Source organism: Apostichopus japonicus, chromosome 8 (genome assembly GCF_037975245.1).
Source record: "Apostichopus japonicus isolate 1M-3 chromosome 8, ASM3797524v1, whole genome shotgun sequence".
Taxonomy (NCBI): Eukaryota; Metazoa; Echinodermata; class Holothuroidea; order Aspidochirotida; family Stichopodidae; genus Apostichopus; species Apostichopus japonicus.
The window spans coordinates 15917313-15932725 of NC_092568.1; the positions used below are offsets into that span (position 1 = coordinate 15917313).

Sequence of the window (15413 nt, forward strand, 5' to 3'; positions counted from 1 at the left end):
TTGGGAATCTCATTAAATATGTGCAAACTAAAACGTGGAGTGCTGCGCTCATGAAACTTTCTAATTTTAGCCCTTAATAAATTAACCGCTAATTTCAAGCCCACATATATCATTTGAATAATGTGATGTTCCTCTTTTCAAAGAAGACAATAAAATATTTCAAAAAAATTGCCTTAGGCTAGAAACTTGTGTTCAGTGTACTTGAAACAAACAAAGGTTGTGAAAAGAAAGGGATAACATAACAGAAAATTAGGCAGTCACTCTCTGTACACCATCAGTGTGCTTAATTAGCTAATGTGTATTCATAAATAAAACTAGAATTGAGAAAAGACTTGTAAAATGGTCAATCTTTGATGGATATTGATGAGAGTCAAAACTATCTTCCTGATTTCTAATGCCTATTAGAGTGATAAGGACAATGTTGTTCATAAGTGTCTGTAGACCTTTCACAATATGAGCCAGAATACAGCGTAATAAATACCAAATTTTGATTCTGACAAAGATTGAAGAAATTTTGGAAATATACGGTAGACCACATTAAATATTTGCAAATGTCTTACAAAATTTGCAATACCTACTGCAGTCCAATACTGAAACAAAACAATCAAACTTTGCAAGTCAACTCTATCATATGACAAGGCTTCTTTATAAGTTCTCAGTATCTTAAATATATGTTAAAACTGAGTGAGTACAATGTTACATTTATATATGTTTAATAGAAGAGTACTGTAGGCTTACTGCAGGAACTGCCTCCAACTCCCTTTCCTTGGCTTCTCGAAGAATCTGTTCAGCTGTGATCTGCATTTCAGCAGGCATCTTGTTTTTCACCTGTAAAATATAGGAAAGAAATTAGTAAACACAATTCAGACATACATTTAACAGACAGTTATTACTGTAATCTCTGTATGTGGCTTTAATCCTCTGAATACTTAGCTTCCATAGACTTATATGGACATCATTCTTTTGTTTCTACTGAACATTACATAAGCAGCGTAGTTCGGCCATAAAGTAAAACGTAGGTACATATGATCTATATAACTCAAGACCTGTATAGGGATAAGAATTTTTATAAACATAATGACTCCCAGCTTTCATATGAACAAAAGAGAATGCCTAGCATAACAAAGAAAACATGATTGCTTAATCATAATGACCAGCTATGCATGCCAGAGGCATTCCACAAAAAGGTGGACAAGGATTTGCAAAAAATATAGTTATTCATTTATCAAAAAATTGAATGAATCTGGATATGGTACACCATGACCTTCATTTGATTAATTTTGTTTTTTTGATGAAATACTAATAGCCTCCTCCATTAATTAATGCTAATTAAACAGAACAAGATCATGAATGTGACATGGAGCTTTGTGTAGCCTTTACAAGATCAGTTTGATACTGAACTCAAACCAGGTGGGACATAATGTAAGAGTTGAGACCAATACGTTACAAAAGTTAAACTTCCATGACTTGCTTTAATTTACATATTATACATTCACAAATATTTGTATGTCACGTCCGTAACTTTCTAGAATGTACTTATTCAAGGAATGCAATTGCTCTACTTTTTTTCAATCTCTTACTTCTCATTGCAATGGAAGAGTTATGAAAAGCCAAGATATTGTGCAAAATTAGAAATTTCTAATAAATTAAATGTGTAATTAGCCAATTATGTCACAGATGTGACATTTTGTCACGGACTGGACATTTTTGTGATAATATTTTGTTGCTGTATCAGGACGAGTCTATGCCTATATATTTTTAACTCCACACTGGAGCTTAGGAGGTTATGTGGGGACTTGATTCAGGTTTTCAAGATCGAAGTGATTATTCGCAGGGCAGCCCGGCGAATAACGTACACAGACACCTTATTCGCAGGGCTGTGACGATTTTGGAAATAGGCATATTATTGGCTTTCGATGACATCATTTTTGATGTGACGTCACTCATTTGACCTCGGCGCGCAAACCCAAAGTTCTTTCATGTCTTTCAGTTCCAGACTTACAAAATCAGATTCTACATTTTACATGTTACAGATGCTACATTTTAAATGTCATGAATTATTAGAAATATATGGTTTTTGAAACGACTGACATAAGAAGAACTTAATTGCATTGCACGTTAAATTTACGATTCGGCCCCAGGCCTAAGACTGTACGTAAGTTCCAACGTAGGTAGGCTATATATAGCCTAAAATACATGTCATAAGCGTTACTGTTAGGCTAGGCTAAATGGACTGACCAACGGTTAGCCACTGCCTAGTCTTGTTAGTCTAACGTTAGGTGTAGGCAGTGATTAAGGATATTAAAGGATAGAACAGTTGGCCCCAAATCATGAGATTGAATCTTTTGCAAGTTATCAGATTTATGAGATGCAAAAAGGGCTTCTGAAAAGTCAATTTTGGGGTCCTCAATTATGCCAATCTTTATGACCCCATAACGTCAAATATAGGTAGCTACTTAATCCTTATTTGAGGGGCTTGGAAGGCCGGTTTTGCTATTGATACCAGTCAGTTTAGGGGCCTTGAAAAAGCCAACCTTTTGGGCCCAAATAGTCTTAGCCACTTCATAAGTTAATTTTTGGAACCCCAGCAGTTCAATTTTAAAAGCTTATTTTAAGGGAGCTAATCTTGGGATTCCCCAAAAGCCGACATTGCCTGAAAGCCAATATGGTCAAGGGTGTGACACTCCCCCCCCCCTCCCACACCTTTACATGCAAATGAGCAGTCACTCTGCAAAACAAAGGTGAAAATGAGGGATGACATTTTTTTCTGTTGGCAGTACTGATGCTAGACTGGTTCAATCTTAAGGCCCTAGGCTCCCAAAACCAATCCTAACAGCATTAAGATAGGAATCCCAAAGGCTAATAAATTCCCCAAAATATAGGACCTCCCAATTAAGACTCTCAAAAAGCCAGCTGGTGCTCAAAAGCAAACTCGAATAGCCCCGAAGTTACTGAGCCCATTAACCCAGCCTAAGGCTGCCCTGTGAATAAGGTGTCTGTGTCCGGCTATTCGCAGGGCTGCCCTGCGAATAAGATGTTTGTGTCCAGCTATTCGCAGGGCAGCCCTGCGAATAAGGTGTACGTGTCTGGCTATTCGCAGGGCTGCCCTGCGAATAAGATGTTTATGTCCAGCTATTCGCAGGGCTGCCCTGCGAATAAGGTGTATGTGTCTGGCTATTCGCAGGGCTGCCCTGCGAATAAGCCCCACCTTTCAAGATTGTGTATGGTTTTGACAATTTATCCTTTACCGACTTTTTCATGTTTGCTAACAGTAGTTGTACCAGAGGTCATTGTCTTAAACTCCAAAAGTCACAGTAGGATTAACATTCGGCATAACTTTTTACTAATAGGGTTGTGAATGAGTGGAACGGATTGTCTGATTAAGTTGTACTTACAAGTAGTGTCAATGGGTTTAAGAATGCTTTGGACAAGCACTTTAAGCATTGTAATCGGGTCTGAGTGTTTGCGTCTTCAGTTTTTTTCTTCTTTCTCTATAGGGTCCTTGATGGGGACTTAAGTGTTCCTCCTGATCCTTTTTCATACTGAACTAAACTAACTATTGATGAACTACACTAATCGTTGTTCGCAAAACTGGTACCAGTGGTAAGGCAGTGTTGAACACGTTCTATGTTACCCCAAGTTTGGCTTCACGAGTATTGTTATTCATTGGTATAACAATATTATAATTGTGATAATTCTCTAAAATATATATTTACCTTCGCGACTTTCGGCATCTTGCTTTTGCCTCCAATTGATGTTATGTTCGCCATTTTTATATTCTGCTGAGTTCCTTCGGTTATATGGGTGAAAAGAAAGACCAAAGGTGATCGATTCCACTGCGTGTGCGACAATACCAACTGCAGTGTTCAAATTGGGATTTTACATGTCGCCGCGTCAAAGAGTTTGTAGGTACGGTTATCACTCAGTCGATTGCGTAATACAATATAGTTCTGCCGGGGAAAAACAAACTGGTGCAAAATTGTCAAGAGACTACACAGGTAATTTTACGGAATCGCACACCTATTATTTTATTTTCTCAGCAAGCATTGCCTTGGTCAGATTTTCTTGATTACGTGATGGTGTTTTGCGGCAATGTTGGTTTTCTATCGAAGTTTTCTGGATAATGGCAACCGATCCAGACTTCTGCATGAATACCAAGTTGACTAACGACGATGAAAGCTAGGCCTAGGTAAGTAATACTACCCATAGAAATGCAAGCCATAGCTTTTTCTCGAGAGTTTGACGAACACTTCCACGGTTATTCGAATAATTATTACTAGTCAACATTGCAGAAGCAATGGGACTTTCAATGGTTTGGCAAATACGAGCTGAAATAATGTTTTGAACAGTGATGGGATGTCACTAGGACTAGGGCTTAATCAAAGATATTCATAAGCTCATGTCAGGTTGTGATGAATTGGGATCCCTGTAAATTTGACCATCATTCATGGTTGGTATTGTGCTAGCCAACTTTCCAAGTGATATTAGTGGGCAACTTTTGAGCCCAGTGATCCCATCTGTTGTCAGTGCAATTGTTTTTTACTTTGCTTCCTCTTCAGAGTAAATAATACTAGATAAAGTTGAGTTAAAACTTCATATGGGATTTTCAGTTCAAATGAAGATGACCAGTGCTCTTGCTTATTCACCAAATTGTAGGTTAAATATGCTGGATGTGATGCTTATAGTTGTGAATGGATTAATTATGTCTGACTTTTAGTGTGCGTGGTATCAATTTGTTCGATCAGCATTTTTCAAGTTTTGTTTCAGCTGTTAAACTTTTTCGCATTTGATGAAAGCAATTTTTGTTTTTCCCTTAACACAGTATCAGGTGCAGCAAAATACAAAAGGAGTAAAGATGGCTGCTATGCATTCCTTGTTCCCATTGATGCTTCCATTGGACATAAATCAATTGAAATATGATGGATTTATACAAGTAAAGGTAATAAGGAAAGTTCATATTTCAGACCAAAACTATTATTTAAAGATAACTGAGTGCTGTTAGGAAAATAACCTTTATGTTGTGTAATAAATGACAGACATTGTCTGAAGTTCTTTTGATGACAAACAATCAAGAATGAACAAACTATTAATAGAAAGATTAACTTTAATCAGAGTCATGCCTCTGAGGAAGTTCCTCATCACTTAAGTAAGGGAAAGTAGTTTAAATATGTCTTCTTTTTTTCTCTTTGACATAAGGGGAACTTTGAAGACATTGCCAATGTTAACTTGTTGATAGAGAGGAGCTCTGTACGTCATTAAATGATATAATAATATGGTATGACGGTTATATTGGTAGAACATATGAAAGCTAACGGTTACGATCAGTACGGTTTAAAACAGCTAATTTGCAAAGGTAGCTTCCTTGAAGATGATATTCCAATAAAATGTATTCATAGGGAAAATTATCTTTTAAAGCTGTTGTAAAAAGCTTAAGTTTGCACTTTGGACAACATTTTATTTGAATTTCTAGCATAGTTAGTGAAGAGAAACGCGAAGCAGAGCTGGGGGTAAGGCCACCCACCAAATGGGGATAACCCAAAACAGAAGATGGCACCACTTCTGGGATTTTTTCAATCTATTACCTCGTGAGGGTAGTAAGAACAGCCTCAGACCAGATAATTAGCACTAACAGCTACATCCAGAGTGCTCCTGCCAAGGCAACATACTGTACATGCAAACCAGCACAACAGTTTTCTTCACCAGGAGTTCTCCAATAAGGGAAAATATTACTTCATTATTTTGGTCTATTAATGGATATTATTTTCGACAGTTACCAGGTCTCTATGTAGACTCGATTTTGTTCGAGAGTGCAACCTCATCAAGCTCGGTCAGAGAGCGTGTGGCCTACCTCCAGTGAAAGTAGTGCAAATATACAATTTTACAGCTCACTGTTGGAGGAATATTCTAGTAAAATAAACCTTTCTCCAGCAAAGCTGGTCAGATAACATTCAAATAGGCTGCTTTTCCTTAGAAACTCTGTCCAACCAAAGCTAAAACCGACAAGTTACATTAAAACTGGGTAACTCGCAACACCCTGCCCAGCTGGAGGAGGCTAGGCAAAGGTCTCCACATGCAAATAACAATGAGAGACTTACGTCTAATAACTTACTAAGTAGGTGTGGCCTAATCAGTACACTAGATAAGGAACTATGATAGAACTGATGATGATTTAACTACATTGTACTGTACAAACTGTAAACATCATGAATAGTAACATGATATAGTTTCTTCAATTGAATCTAAAAAGTTTCCAGTAATTCTAAGTAAAATCTGCATATAAATTATTTTCTTGTTCACTTTTATCCAACACATGCATAAACAGTAATCAGTGAAATTCTCATATCAGTAAAATCAATTAAAAAAAAAGAGGATAAACAATGAGTTTCTAAGAATATCATTAATTACTCTTTGCAAAATTGTTTCCTTTTACACCCAACAGGACAAAGAATTTAGATTAAGAATCGAAATACCGAAAGACAAAAGCTTGAAGAACCTCAGGTGAACTTTTGCTAAATCTAACATTAGGAATGCTTTGCAGTGTTGTGTGATTGAGCAGTATTGACAAAATTGTACCGTACGTACTACTTTTGCAGTTTAATAGTGTTTGTTGTCACATCAAGTTGATTGCTAAGTGATATTTTGTTAAAATTTCGATTACTTTACATTAATTTGAGAGAAGAAGGACAGAAAAAATCAACGGAAAGTCCAACTGGAAATTTTTAATTGTTGATTTTAGCGTAATAGGCCAATCTGTTATTTGTAGGCTTCGTAGCATAACTATTTATCAGACCGCCCCCCCCCCCCAACAAGATACATATTCTATACCCTCCGCCTATAACATTAACAATGAGATCTCACAATGAGACCTTGAAGAAAATGTTCAGTTTATTCAACTGATAGTACAAACCCATTGGTGTACCAAATTCAACTACAATGTGATCAAACCATTCCTAAGTACATTGCTTAACTCCCTAAAAAACTAAAATGATTGAGATTTTTTTAAACAAGTGTTTTTCATGTAATATTAACTCTAATTTTAACTGGTGGGCTATGTTTTGATTCTCCTACAGGCTATATGGAGACTGGCAACTGGTTCATCATCTTAGAGGATATGAGGACCTGGTAAAAACTAGATTACAGTCAGTTCCAGATGTTACTACCTTTATGATTGAACTTCAAAATATCGTGGTAGGTAGTAACAAATTTCTTATTAACTCTTGTTAACTCTTCATCCTTTATCCTTAGTCATGTCATTATCATCATTCAGAACTGATAAGGAAAGATGCTTCTTTGCTCACTCAAAAGATACAAAATATGCTACAATGTGAAGATTTATTCAGGTGTAGCATAGTTGTTGGTTACAATCTGATATGAATCTGTTGTTAAAGCACACTGCATTAAAACTTCTGAGGATTGTGGCTTCCCAATGACTAAGTGGGTTCAGTTAGGATGCCAAATTAACAAATGGACCTCAATCTTCTTTCAAACAAAGTACGTGCATCTGATCTTCTCTTTTTTCTCTGTTTACAGCAAAGTACAATAGATTCTGCGCAGACTCCTGAGGCTATAATAGAAACATTAGATACATCTGTGTTTCCAAGAGTAATTCAAGATATTGATGACATTGGGTGGCACAGGTAATATGCTTTAGACAACATTGGGCAGCAGTGAATCTTTCTAATGGTTGTCCGTTTATCAGAGACAACCAAATTTCTGTTTGGACAACCAAAAATCATTGTTTGAGGTCATGGGGGCAGACGACTAGTTGTTAAACATAAAAAGCAAAAAAGCATACTGCAGTGTTGCTAAGCAGGCTAGGCCTATCCTCAAATAAGTATAATAATAAATTGGTGTCATCCTCCATCAATCTGGAGATATTGTTAAGGGGAAGGGACAATGGGGAGGGGGGTTAATGGCCCAAACATTCACCACACCTACAAATCTCTCATACAGTGTACAAATTGGGCATTTTTATAGTTAATATTTGGCTACATTTTTCAGAAAAACCAAATTTGCTCTTTCTCCAAGAGACAGATACAGGTTAGATGCTACCATGGAAACCCGTCTAAATATAGGTCTTACGCTATCTTAAAAAAACTACTTAAAGCAGTAATTTTTGGACTATCATAGGTTGAGGGGTGCAAAGAGTTCTTGGGAGTAGTTGTCAAATATGTTAATGGTTCTGGGATATTAGCTTTTAACTGCTCAGAGGACTTAAGCATCTCTGTGCAGTGGCATTCATTATGAGTGGTTTCTTAAACTTACTAAATATAGGTATTGGATCATTTTACTCTATAAGTTTTAGTTAAGTTTACATTTTATTCTTAAAGCTGTACTAGACCAAAGCTGAAAGACTTTTTCTAATTTCTTAAATTGTTAACATTTTGGTGTGCCTAAAGTTGAAGAAAAAGTACATGTATGATTCAGTATAATAACAGGCACGTGTTTTTTCTTTTGCATATAGAGTGACTTATGTTGATTCCAGCTTTTGTAAATTTCATTTCACCTCTATGGATTCTGGAAAAAGAGAGCACACCCTTCAAGTAAATATTTCCTCAAAGGTAAGCATTAGAATGGTCTAAATTTACTAATTATTTGATAAAGAAGAGCTACAAATATATAAAGAGGGTTCATTATTCTGAGTTTCCGTATTGTAAACAGTGGTGCGGAAGATATTCGTTCTGTGCAATACTGTTTTTTAATTGGGGTAGCTTATCAAATTCCTGCACAAATGAAGTGAAACAACTGGATGTTACCAGCTTAATGAAACTCGCTGGTACAAACTAACCAATACGCCTTTGCATCTTTTGGTTGACTGTGCCACAGCATGGGCAGAATCGCTACTTGTCCATTAATGCAATGTGTTGTTTTACCAGTGAGAGAAAGTGCAGTAACTGCAGTCATTTGTGAGTGACAGAATAATGCTCAACTGTGGTCTGAAGTTTATTATTCTCATCTTTGTAAAGTTTTGACTCTCTTAGACATTTTGCTACAGTTGTCATTTCTTTTATGCAACTAGACATAAAAGCTTTATTTCAAGAGCCCCAACCTGAAATATCTTGCTCCGATCTCTGGGATATTAAACAGTAATATCAGAACTGGAGATACTCTTGAACAATTGCATCGAAATATCTGTTTTGTTTCTATGTCTATTTAATGTGGACCTTGATGTGAGCTATCCCAAATGAAAGTGGTGTATCATGATAAAAATTCACAAAAAATGATTGGAAATGATTTAAGTACAAGAAGTGAATGTATTACTTAAAAAAAAAGGTTCAAAGAGAGAAGAAACATTCCGATTTAAATTTTGTTTTTGTTGCCATAGTATCCACAGGAAGTGCCTGATTGTACAGTAGATCTTCCCCAGTCTTTTGTGCCTCAATGGTCTGAACAGGTCTGTAGAATTCCTTTATATTTTAAATGTATGGTACAGTATTGTCACTGTGCACCCACCTTAAATGAGCAAAGGAATGTTCGGGTACATAATGATATTACTTTGCTCTTTTCAATTTTATCGATATAATTTTCCAGTCAGTTTTCCACTGTCCATTTATAACAAATTATGGTGACAAATTAACAACAGTCAGTCTTGAATAAGTTTTGGTATCAGAATAGGTAAACATATGAACACGAGACATTGAGTGTGAATGTAAAGAATTTGTGAAAGAAATAAAGACCATATACTCAAATACTTTAGCCGTGACTCATGAGAATATATGTGATGCCACAAGTGCATAATGTGCAACTCAATAACCGACAGGCGGTGATTGCTGAAATTGAATACTCTGTATTAAACATTTTTGAATTTGATATTTTTTCAGCTTTCACATGATTACGCATTTACAAGATATCTCAAATTTGATGGTCTGTATGCTAATAGTATGCATAACAGAGATTGACTGAGATTAAATGCAGTAGAGGAGTTCCCATAAAATCAGCCAAACGTATTATCTGTGAGAGATATTCATGCCTTCACATGACTGCAGTACGTACCTGTGAACAAATATGTCCTCCATTCCCGAGCTTTAGTAATGTAACAGAACCTTGCATGGCCTCAAAGTTTCTCATAATATCACTGACAGATAAATACTATTTGTTTGTGCTGTTAGATTTCAACTAGGATTCATGTTTGAGTGACCAGAATCTACAGGCAGCAAATACCAGTTTGGATTTGAACTTCTTTTTGTTGGTTTGTACAAGTTATAGAGGATCTCTAATACTAAAGGTTTGTTATAATTTCAAGCAGCAGATGTGAACATAACACCTACTGCCTTAAACTTTGAGTAATCAAAGGTCTAACATAGCTGTCACCAGCTCACCATCTGGTCTTCTTTTCTCATTAACACAGACCTCTCTGAAACAGCTTTTGCAACAATTTGAGGAGTTTATAGAGCAATTTAATGACCTTTGGTTCCAGTTGGAAGAATTTGACCAAAGAACTGTCGTTATCGAGCCAGAGAATCCAAGAAAATCCGACCTTAGTCGGAGAGTTTTCCTAGGTAAGTCAGCTTAACAGATGGGATCAGGTCAAACAGGTACCAGTGCTTTGTTGTAGATATTGTATTGGTAATTTTGAAAGTTTCAAGGTGATGATGGATATTTTCACAGTTGCAAATCTACAAGTATCTATCACGTAAGCCTGGCAGGGGAATCTTTAGCATCATATACCCTAAAAACTTGTTACATGCAATCCACCTGGGAGAGTGCATGAAAAAAAGGTTGTTGAAATAATAATCACGATGAAACATACCACTCATCAAATTTGGTAAGTGACACAGTAGCATTGTACACTATTGCCACAAATCTCTTGAATACAAAACCAAGCTGTTGACAAAAATACATTGAACTAATATCATCCTCCTTGGACCACATAACCGCTGCAGTGATGTAAATGTCATTCCATTTTGATAGATAAAACTTTGTGAGTTTATCAGGAGCATTTGTGTTTCATATAGGAAGAATTGAATGACTTATTAAAATGATATTAGAACCTATTCATCACCAAGGATGGTCAGAAATGAGGGAAGTTAAGTTAATATGCAGTTTGGTATTCTAATAATTAGATAATATACATACTACGTGCCTCTTTCAGGAGCTTTCAAAATTAGAAGACAAGGTCCTTCTTCACACACAGAGATATTTGTGTAAATGTTGAAGAAGAATATTTAAGCTAAACTGCTTTTCTCTTTTCTTCTTGTAAATAAATACCAAAAGAATGCAAAACATCACTACACCAAAACTTGTCCTGGTCAATATTATCCTGTTACCTCTGATCTTCTCTGCAGGTAATCATACCTCCATCCAAATGACGTTAGATCCTTCCCATCCTAGGATGTGTCCAGACTGTCGATTCCTCGGAGCAGACCACGGTAATAAACATATCTCTTATGGTACCTATTGCTTTGTTGAGCATCGAAATTACTAATGGCACTTATCAAAGGATTGAGATAGTGTCGTATTTGCAATTAAATGTCCACCTATTCTTATTTTTCACCTTTCCTTTTTATACCTTCTATAAGGAGATTTGGGTTCTCCGTTATCAAAACAATACCAATATAATGACATGGCACTTTATTAGGGAGATTCTTATTTCTACAGCTTCGTTTGAGATGAAAATTCACGTTAAGAATAGGTTTTCGACAAGTCACATTTAGTTTACTCTTTTCACCCGTTGCATTTGATTCTTCCCATCAGTGGTGACTCCTCTCAGAAAGTTGCTAAATGCTGCTCTTTCAAATTGGGATATGACTGCGACAGTGCTCAACAATATTGAAAGAGTCTTGAATATTAAGTTTCCTGAACCATCCAGCCAGACTAAGCAGGTAAGAGTATTATTAAATATGTCGCCTCTGTTGAAGTATTTCCTTGCTGGTAATAGTTTATTTACTACTACAAATGTAAAATGAAAATGGTGTGAAAGTAATTTATTGTTGTCAATGTTGGCAATCTGATTTATATCAATTGTCATATGAAAATATGCTTTTTATTTTGTTAAAAAAGTATCAAATCACATGATCTATACTTCATGGAAGAAGGCTGATGAAACCCTCAAAGCTCTCAACTTGGTCAATAACTGTGCTTGATGTATATTAACGTAGAAAATCCACATTGTGCAAGTGAGTACACTAAACGGCTATCCTTGTGCCAACAAAAGGCAATAGTTGATAAGAATACCGGAGGTGGATCAAGAATATATTTATATGCTCTACTTATTATAATTTCCATACAATTATGTAATGCTTATTTCAACATCATTCAACAAGCCACTGCTTATGCTATTTTAACTGGGCAAAAAAGTGAAGAGTGTATTCAAATGATTTTCCTTACATATTTAATCCTGGATACTTTGCCATGGCCACAGCCAGGGTGTCGGTAAGGGGCGGGGGCATGGGTGTAGCATCCCCAGAAATTATTTGCTGTTGGCTTGATTTACTGTTGTTGGGCAAACCATGTGGTTGGTCATGAAGATCATGATGTTTCTCAGGTAAATAGCTGTTGAGATGTAAAATTTCATCAGGCCCATGATCAATCCGGACTGTTGAGTGCATGCACTAATCACCCAGTTTCTTGGATTCACATGATGATACAATTTTCAAAGTAATTACAATTTTATCATCTAAAACCTCAAATCGTAAGCATATTCATATTTCTGTGATATCAGATCAACTGTTTTTTGACAGAGGTAACTCTAGTCAATAACCTGTTCATTTCTTGACGAAGTGTCATATCTGCGGTAAACCTCATTTTTTAATGTACCCATAAGCGTTAGACAGTGGTGCCAAAAACTTCAAAACATGAGGGACTGAAAGCCATTGGTTAGGCTGTTCCAAATAACAAGTTTGTTTTTGTAGGTGCTATGGTGGCCACCTCAAAGTTTCGAGATGAACCGTTCCTTGGAAGCATTATGTTGGAACCAATTAACCATTCTGATCAAATTTGTCACTTTTAATTTTCAAATATACAGTTTGTTATCCTGTAAGGTGCTGCTTTTTTCTTCAGGATCTTAGTGATGAGTGTGGTATATGCTACACATACAGACTGGATATTGGGATACCTGATGCAGTATGTGACAACACTCAATGCAGCAGACCCTATCACAAGAGTTGCTTATATGAGGTGTGTATGTAAACTAACACATATGTCTACATTGCTACTTGAGATAATCTATGCTAGAAAATGAAAACTTTTTTCAATGTGTGCTCTCAATAATATCTAAGGTCCCATTAGCGTCAACATCCAGAAAAATCAGTATACAACCACCTTATGTCAGTTTTATGAATCTCTTTAGTTGAGTAGTATTGCATGGAGGATGTTCAATTTGAGGACCTTTTTGTGGGGTTTCGCTTCCAAACATCAGTGTTTATGAAGAAAAATATTGATCTGCTTATGTTTTACTTGAAGGAAGAAATATATCCCTCCCAACTCTAATGGTTTCACCATGAGACTCACATGTTTATGTTTCAACTGACAGTGGGATCTCCAATCTCATATGCTCCAATCTCATATCTTTAACCAATAAATGAACATAATAAAGAAGATTTACATAGAATTATGGTTGACTTTAGAACCCTTTGTAAAATATGCATGTTTCCAGCACTGATCTCCAGGTTTAAATCTTTGCATAGTATATTCAGGGGCGTATCCAGGATTTTCCAATAGGGGGGGGGGCGCCAGGCATGAATGATTGCCGTCCTGGGGGAAGGGTCTAAGGGGAGGGGTGGACAATTTTTGCTTTCGAAGGGCTGAAATGCAAAATGGTGCCATATGCGTGGGCGGCGATCCGTACTTCCAAGTGGGGGGGGGGATATGACCTTGTTGACTATCTAAGCGTAGCGCCACCATGAGTTGGCGCGAAGCGTACAAGAAAATTTGGGGATTAACAAACCCTCTAGATGGCCGGAAACGGCACTTCCCGAGGTTTCCAAGCGGCATATACCCAACTTTAAAATAGGGATGTCATGTCCGAAATATCTCATAATCAGGATCCAAAATACCTTTTTTTTAATTTCGGGTGTTATTTTGGGAAAATTGCCCCTGTCAATCTTGTTTCAGGCGCAACGTTAGAATGTTCGAGAGCTCTTTTATATTATTCGATGAAGAAAATGGCCTCATGCAGGCTATTATAGGCCTATACACATGCAATACACAATTACACATAGTTACATTCCTAGGTACCGATTGCTAGGGCATCCAGGTGAAACGTGTATTAAGCATTACCCTGGTAACATGAGATTCTCAGCTGTTCGAGGGAACATGTACGTGTGTAGGCCTACTATAGGGCCTATATGAATACTATGAGGGTGCATATATGTACTATATCAATACCGTGGGCGCAATAATACATTTTGTTGTTATAGGGCCAATGAAGCCTACAGTCAACTATTCTTGCTTTATAAAAAAAAAATTTTTTTTCTCACTTACAGTGGTTGCGATCTCTATCTACTGGAAGTGATAAGTTTGGTTTCAACAATGCAACTGGCGAATGCCCTTACTGTGGTACAAACATCACCATCCAGAAACCAAGTTGAACATTGTGAATGCCAAGTAGAGAATATGAACACTGAATAGAGAAATGATTTACTTCACTAGCTATTATTGTCTCATGGAATATAGATATATTTCATTAAACCAGCACCTTCAGAAGAATTGATATCAACCACGAGTTGAAATTACAAACTTAGAAGTGTAGGGCTTCAGCAATGATACATGTATAATAATAATGTTAATAACACTTATTTGTATAGCGCATTATCTGGCGGTCTCGATGTACTTTACAAGAAACAAAATGAGTACAAAACTACAGCATAGTAGAACAAAACGATACACTAAAGGATCGAGAGAAAAAGAGAGGGTGGCACGTGAATAAGTGAGATTTTATGATGCATTAACTTCATGTAATTATTGTTGATTATAAATATCTGTGTAATATGACTATTTTAATGATGCCTTTTGACTGTTGTTCTGGACACGAGTCACCATTGAAATGCACAAATGCATTTTGTTTTCTGGATGATGGCAATCTTTATTAAATATTATCTCAGATTGTATTTTGCTTGACCTTTAAATTCACAAATCAAATGTGCAACTGGTAGCCAATGTTTCTGTAATCTTGAAGTTGTCAAAGAGGAAAGGAGATTAGATATCGCTGTACCACATTCAGCAGATGGAATACCCTGTTATCTATTGATGGGAGAGTTGGGTATTTATCATGACATTGGCAATCAATACTACATTATCTGGGGTCAATTTGAATGTTCAGGAGTAATGTCTACATTCAAACTTCTCTTGAGCCAGTAATTACAATCGCATCTCACCGATTATCCTACGTTCCCATGAAAAATACCGACGTTATTTAACACACATACTGCTTTACTTTACTATGCAGCAGTATGGATCGTGGAATACTTAGTTTT

The 15413-nt window shown here is 36.5% G+C and overlaps 2 protein-coding genes across 3 annotated transcripts in view; one reads left to right on the plus strand and one right to left on the minus strand.

The window, feature by feature from the left end:
- The window catches only part of LOC139970717 (crooked neck-like protein 1), a 13943-nt gene extending 10068 nt beyond the window's left edge, over nucleotides 1-3875 (minus strand). Inside the window, exons 1-2 of the mRNA XM_071976659.1 lie at nucleotides 3717-3875; nucleotides 739-828 (exon numbers count right to left, since the gene is read on the minus strand). Of these exons, the coding sequence (XP_071832760.1) occupies nucleotides 739-828; nucleotides 3717-3770 (144 nt within the window). The 5' untranslated portion in view covers nucleotides 3771-3875. The remainder of the gene's footprint in view (nucleotides 1-738; nucleotides 829-3716) is intronic.
- On the plus strand, nucleotides 3858-14731 carry LOC139970722 (E3 ubiquitin-protein ligase FANCL-like). 2 transcript variants are annotated; one of them, XM_071976669.1, is made up of 12 exons: nucleotides 3858-3998; nucleotides 4823-4939; nucleotides 6440-6498; nucleotides 7071-7188; nucleotides 7531-7637; nucleotides 8465-8561; nucleotides 9326-9394; nucleotides 10349-10499; nucleotides 11286-11369; nucleotides 11695-11822; nucleotides 13000-13116; nucleotides 14424-14731. In XM_071976669.1, the coding sequence occupies exons 2-12, from the start codon at nucleotides 4856-4858 to the stop codon at nucleotides 14526-14528; spliced, it is 1119 nt and encodes a 372-aa protein (XP_071832770.1). In that variant the 5' UTR covers nucleotides 3858-3998; nucleotides 4823-4855; the 3' UTR covers nucleotides 14529-14731. The 2 variants fall into 2 exon arrangements, with proteins under 2 accessions (XP_071832770.1, XP_071832769.1); XM_071976668.1 differs by having other exon boundaries at nucleotides 3940-4189.
- Nucleotides 14732-15413: the final 682 nt, after the last annotated feature.

Coding starts and splice junctions, on each gene's coding strand:
- LOC139970722 (XM_071976669.1), top strand. CDS start 4,856: ATGGCTGCTATGCATTCCTTGTTCCCATTGATGCTTCCATTGGACATA. Junction 8,562..9,325: donor AAGTAAATATTTCCTCAAAG/GTAAGCATTAGA, acceptor TTGTTGCCATAG/TATCCACAGGAAGTGCCTGA. Junction 9,395..10,348: donor TGCCTCAATGGTCTGAACAG/GTCTGTAGAATT, acceptor TCATTAACACAG/ACCTCTCTGAAACAGCTTTT.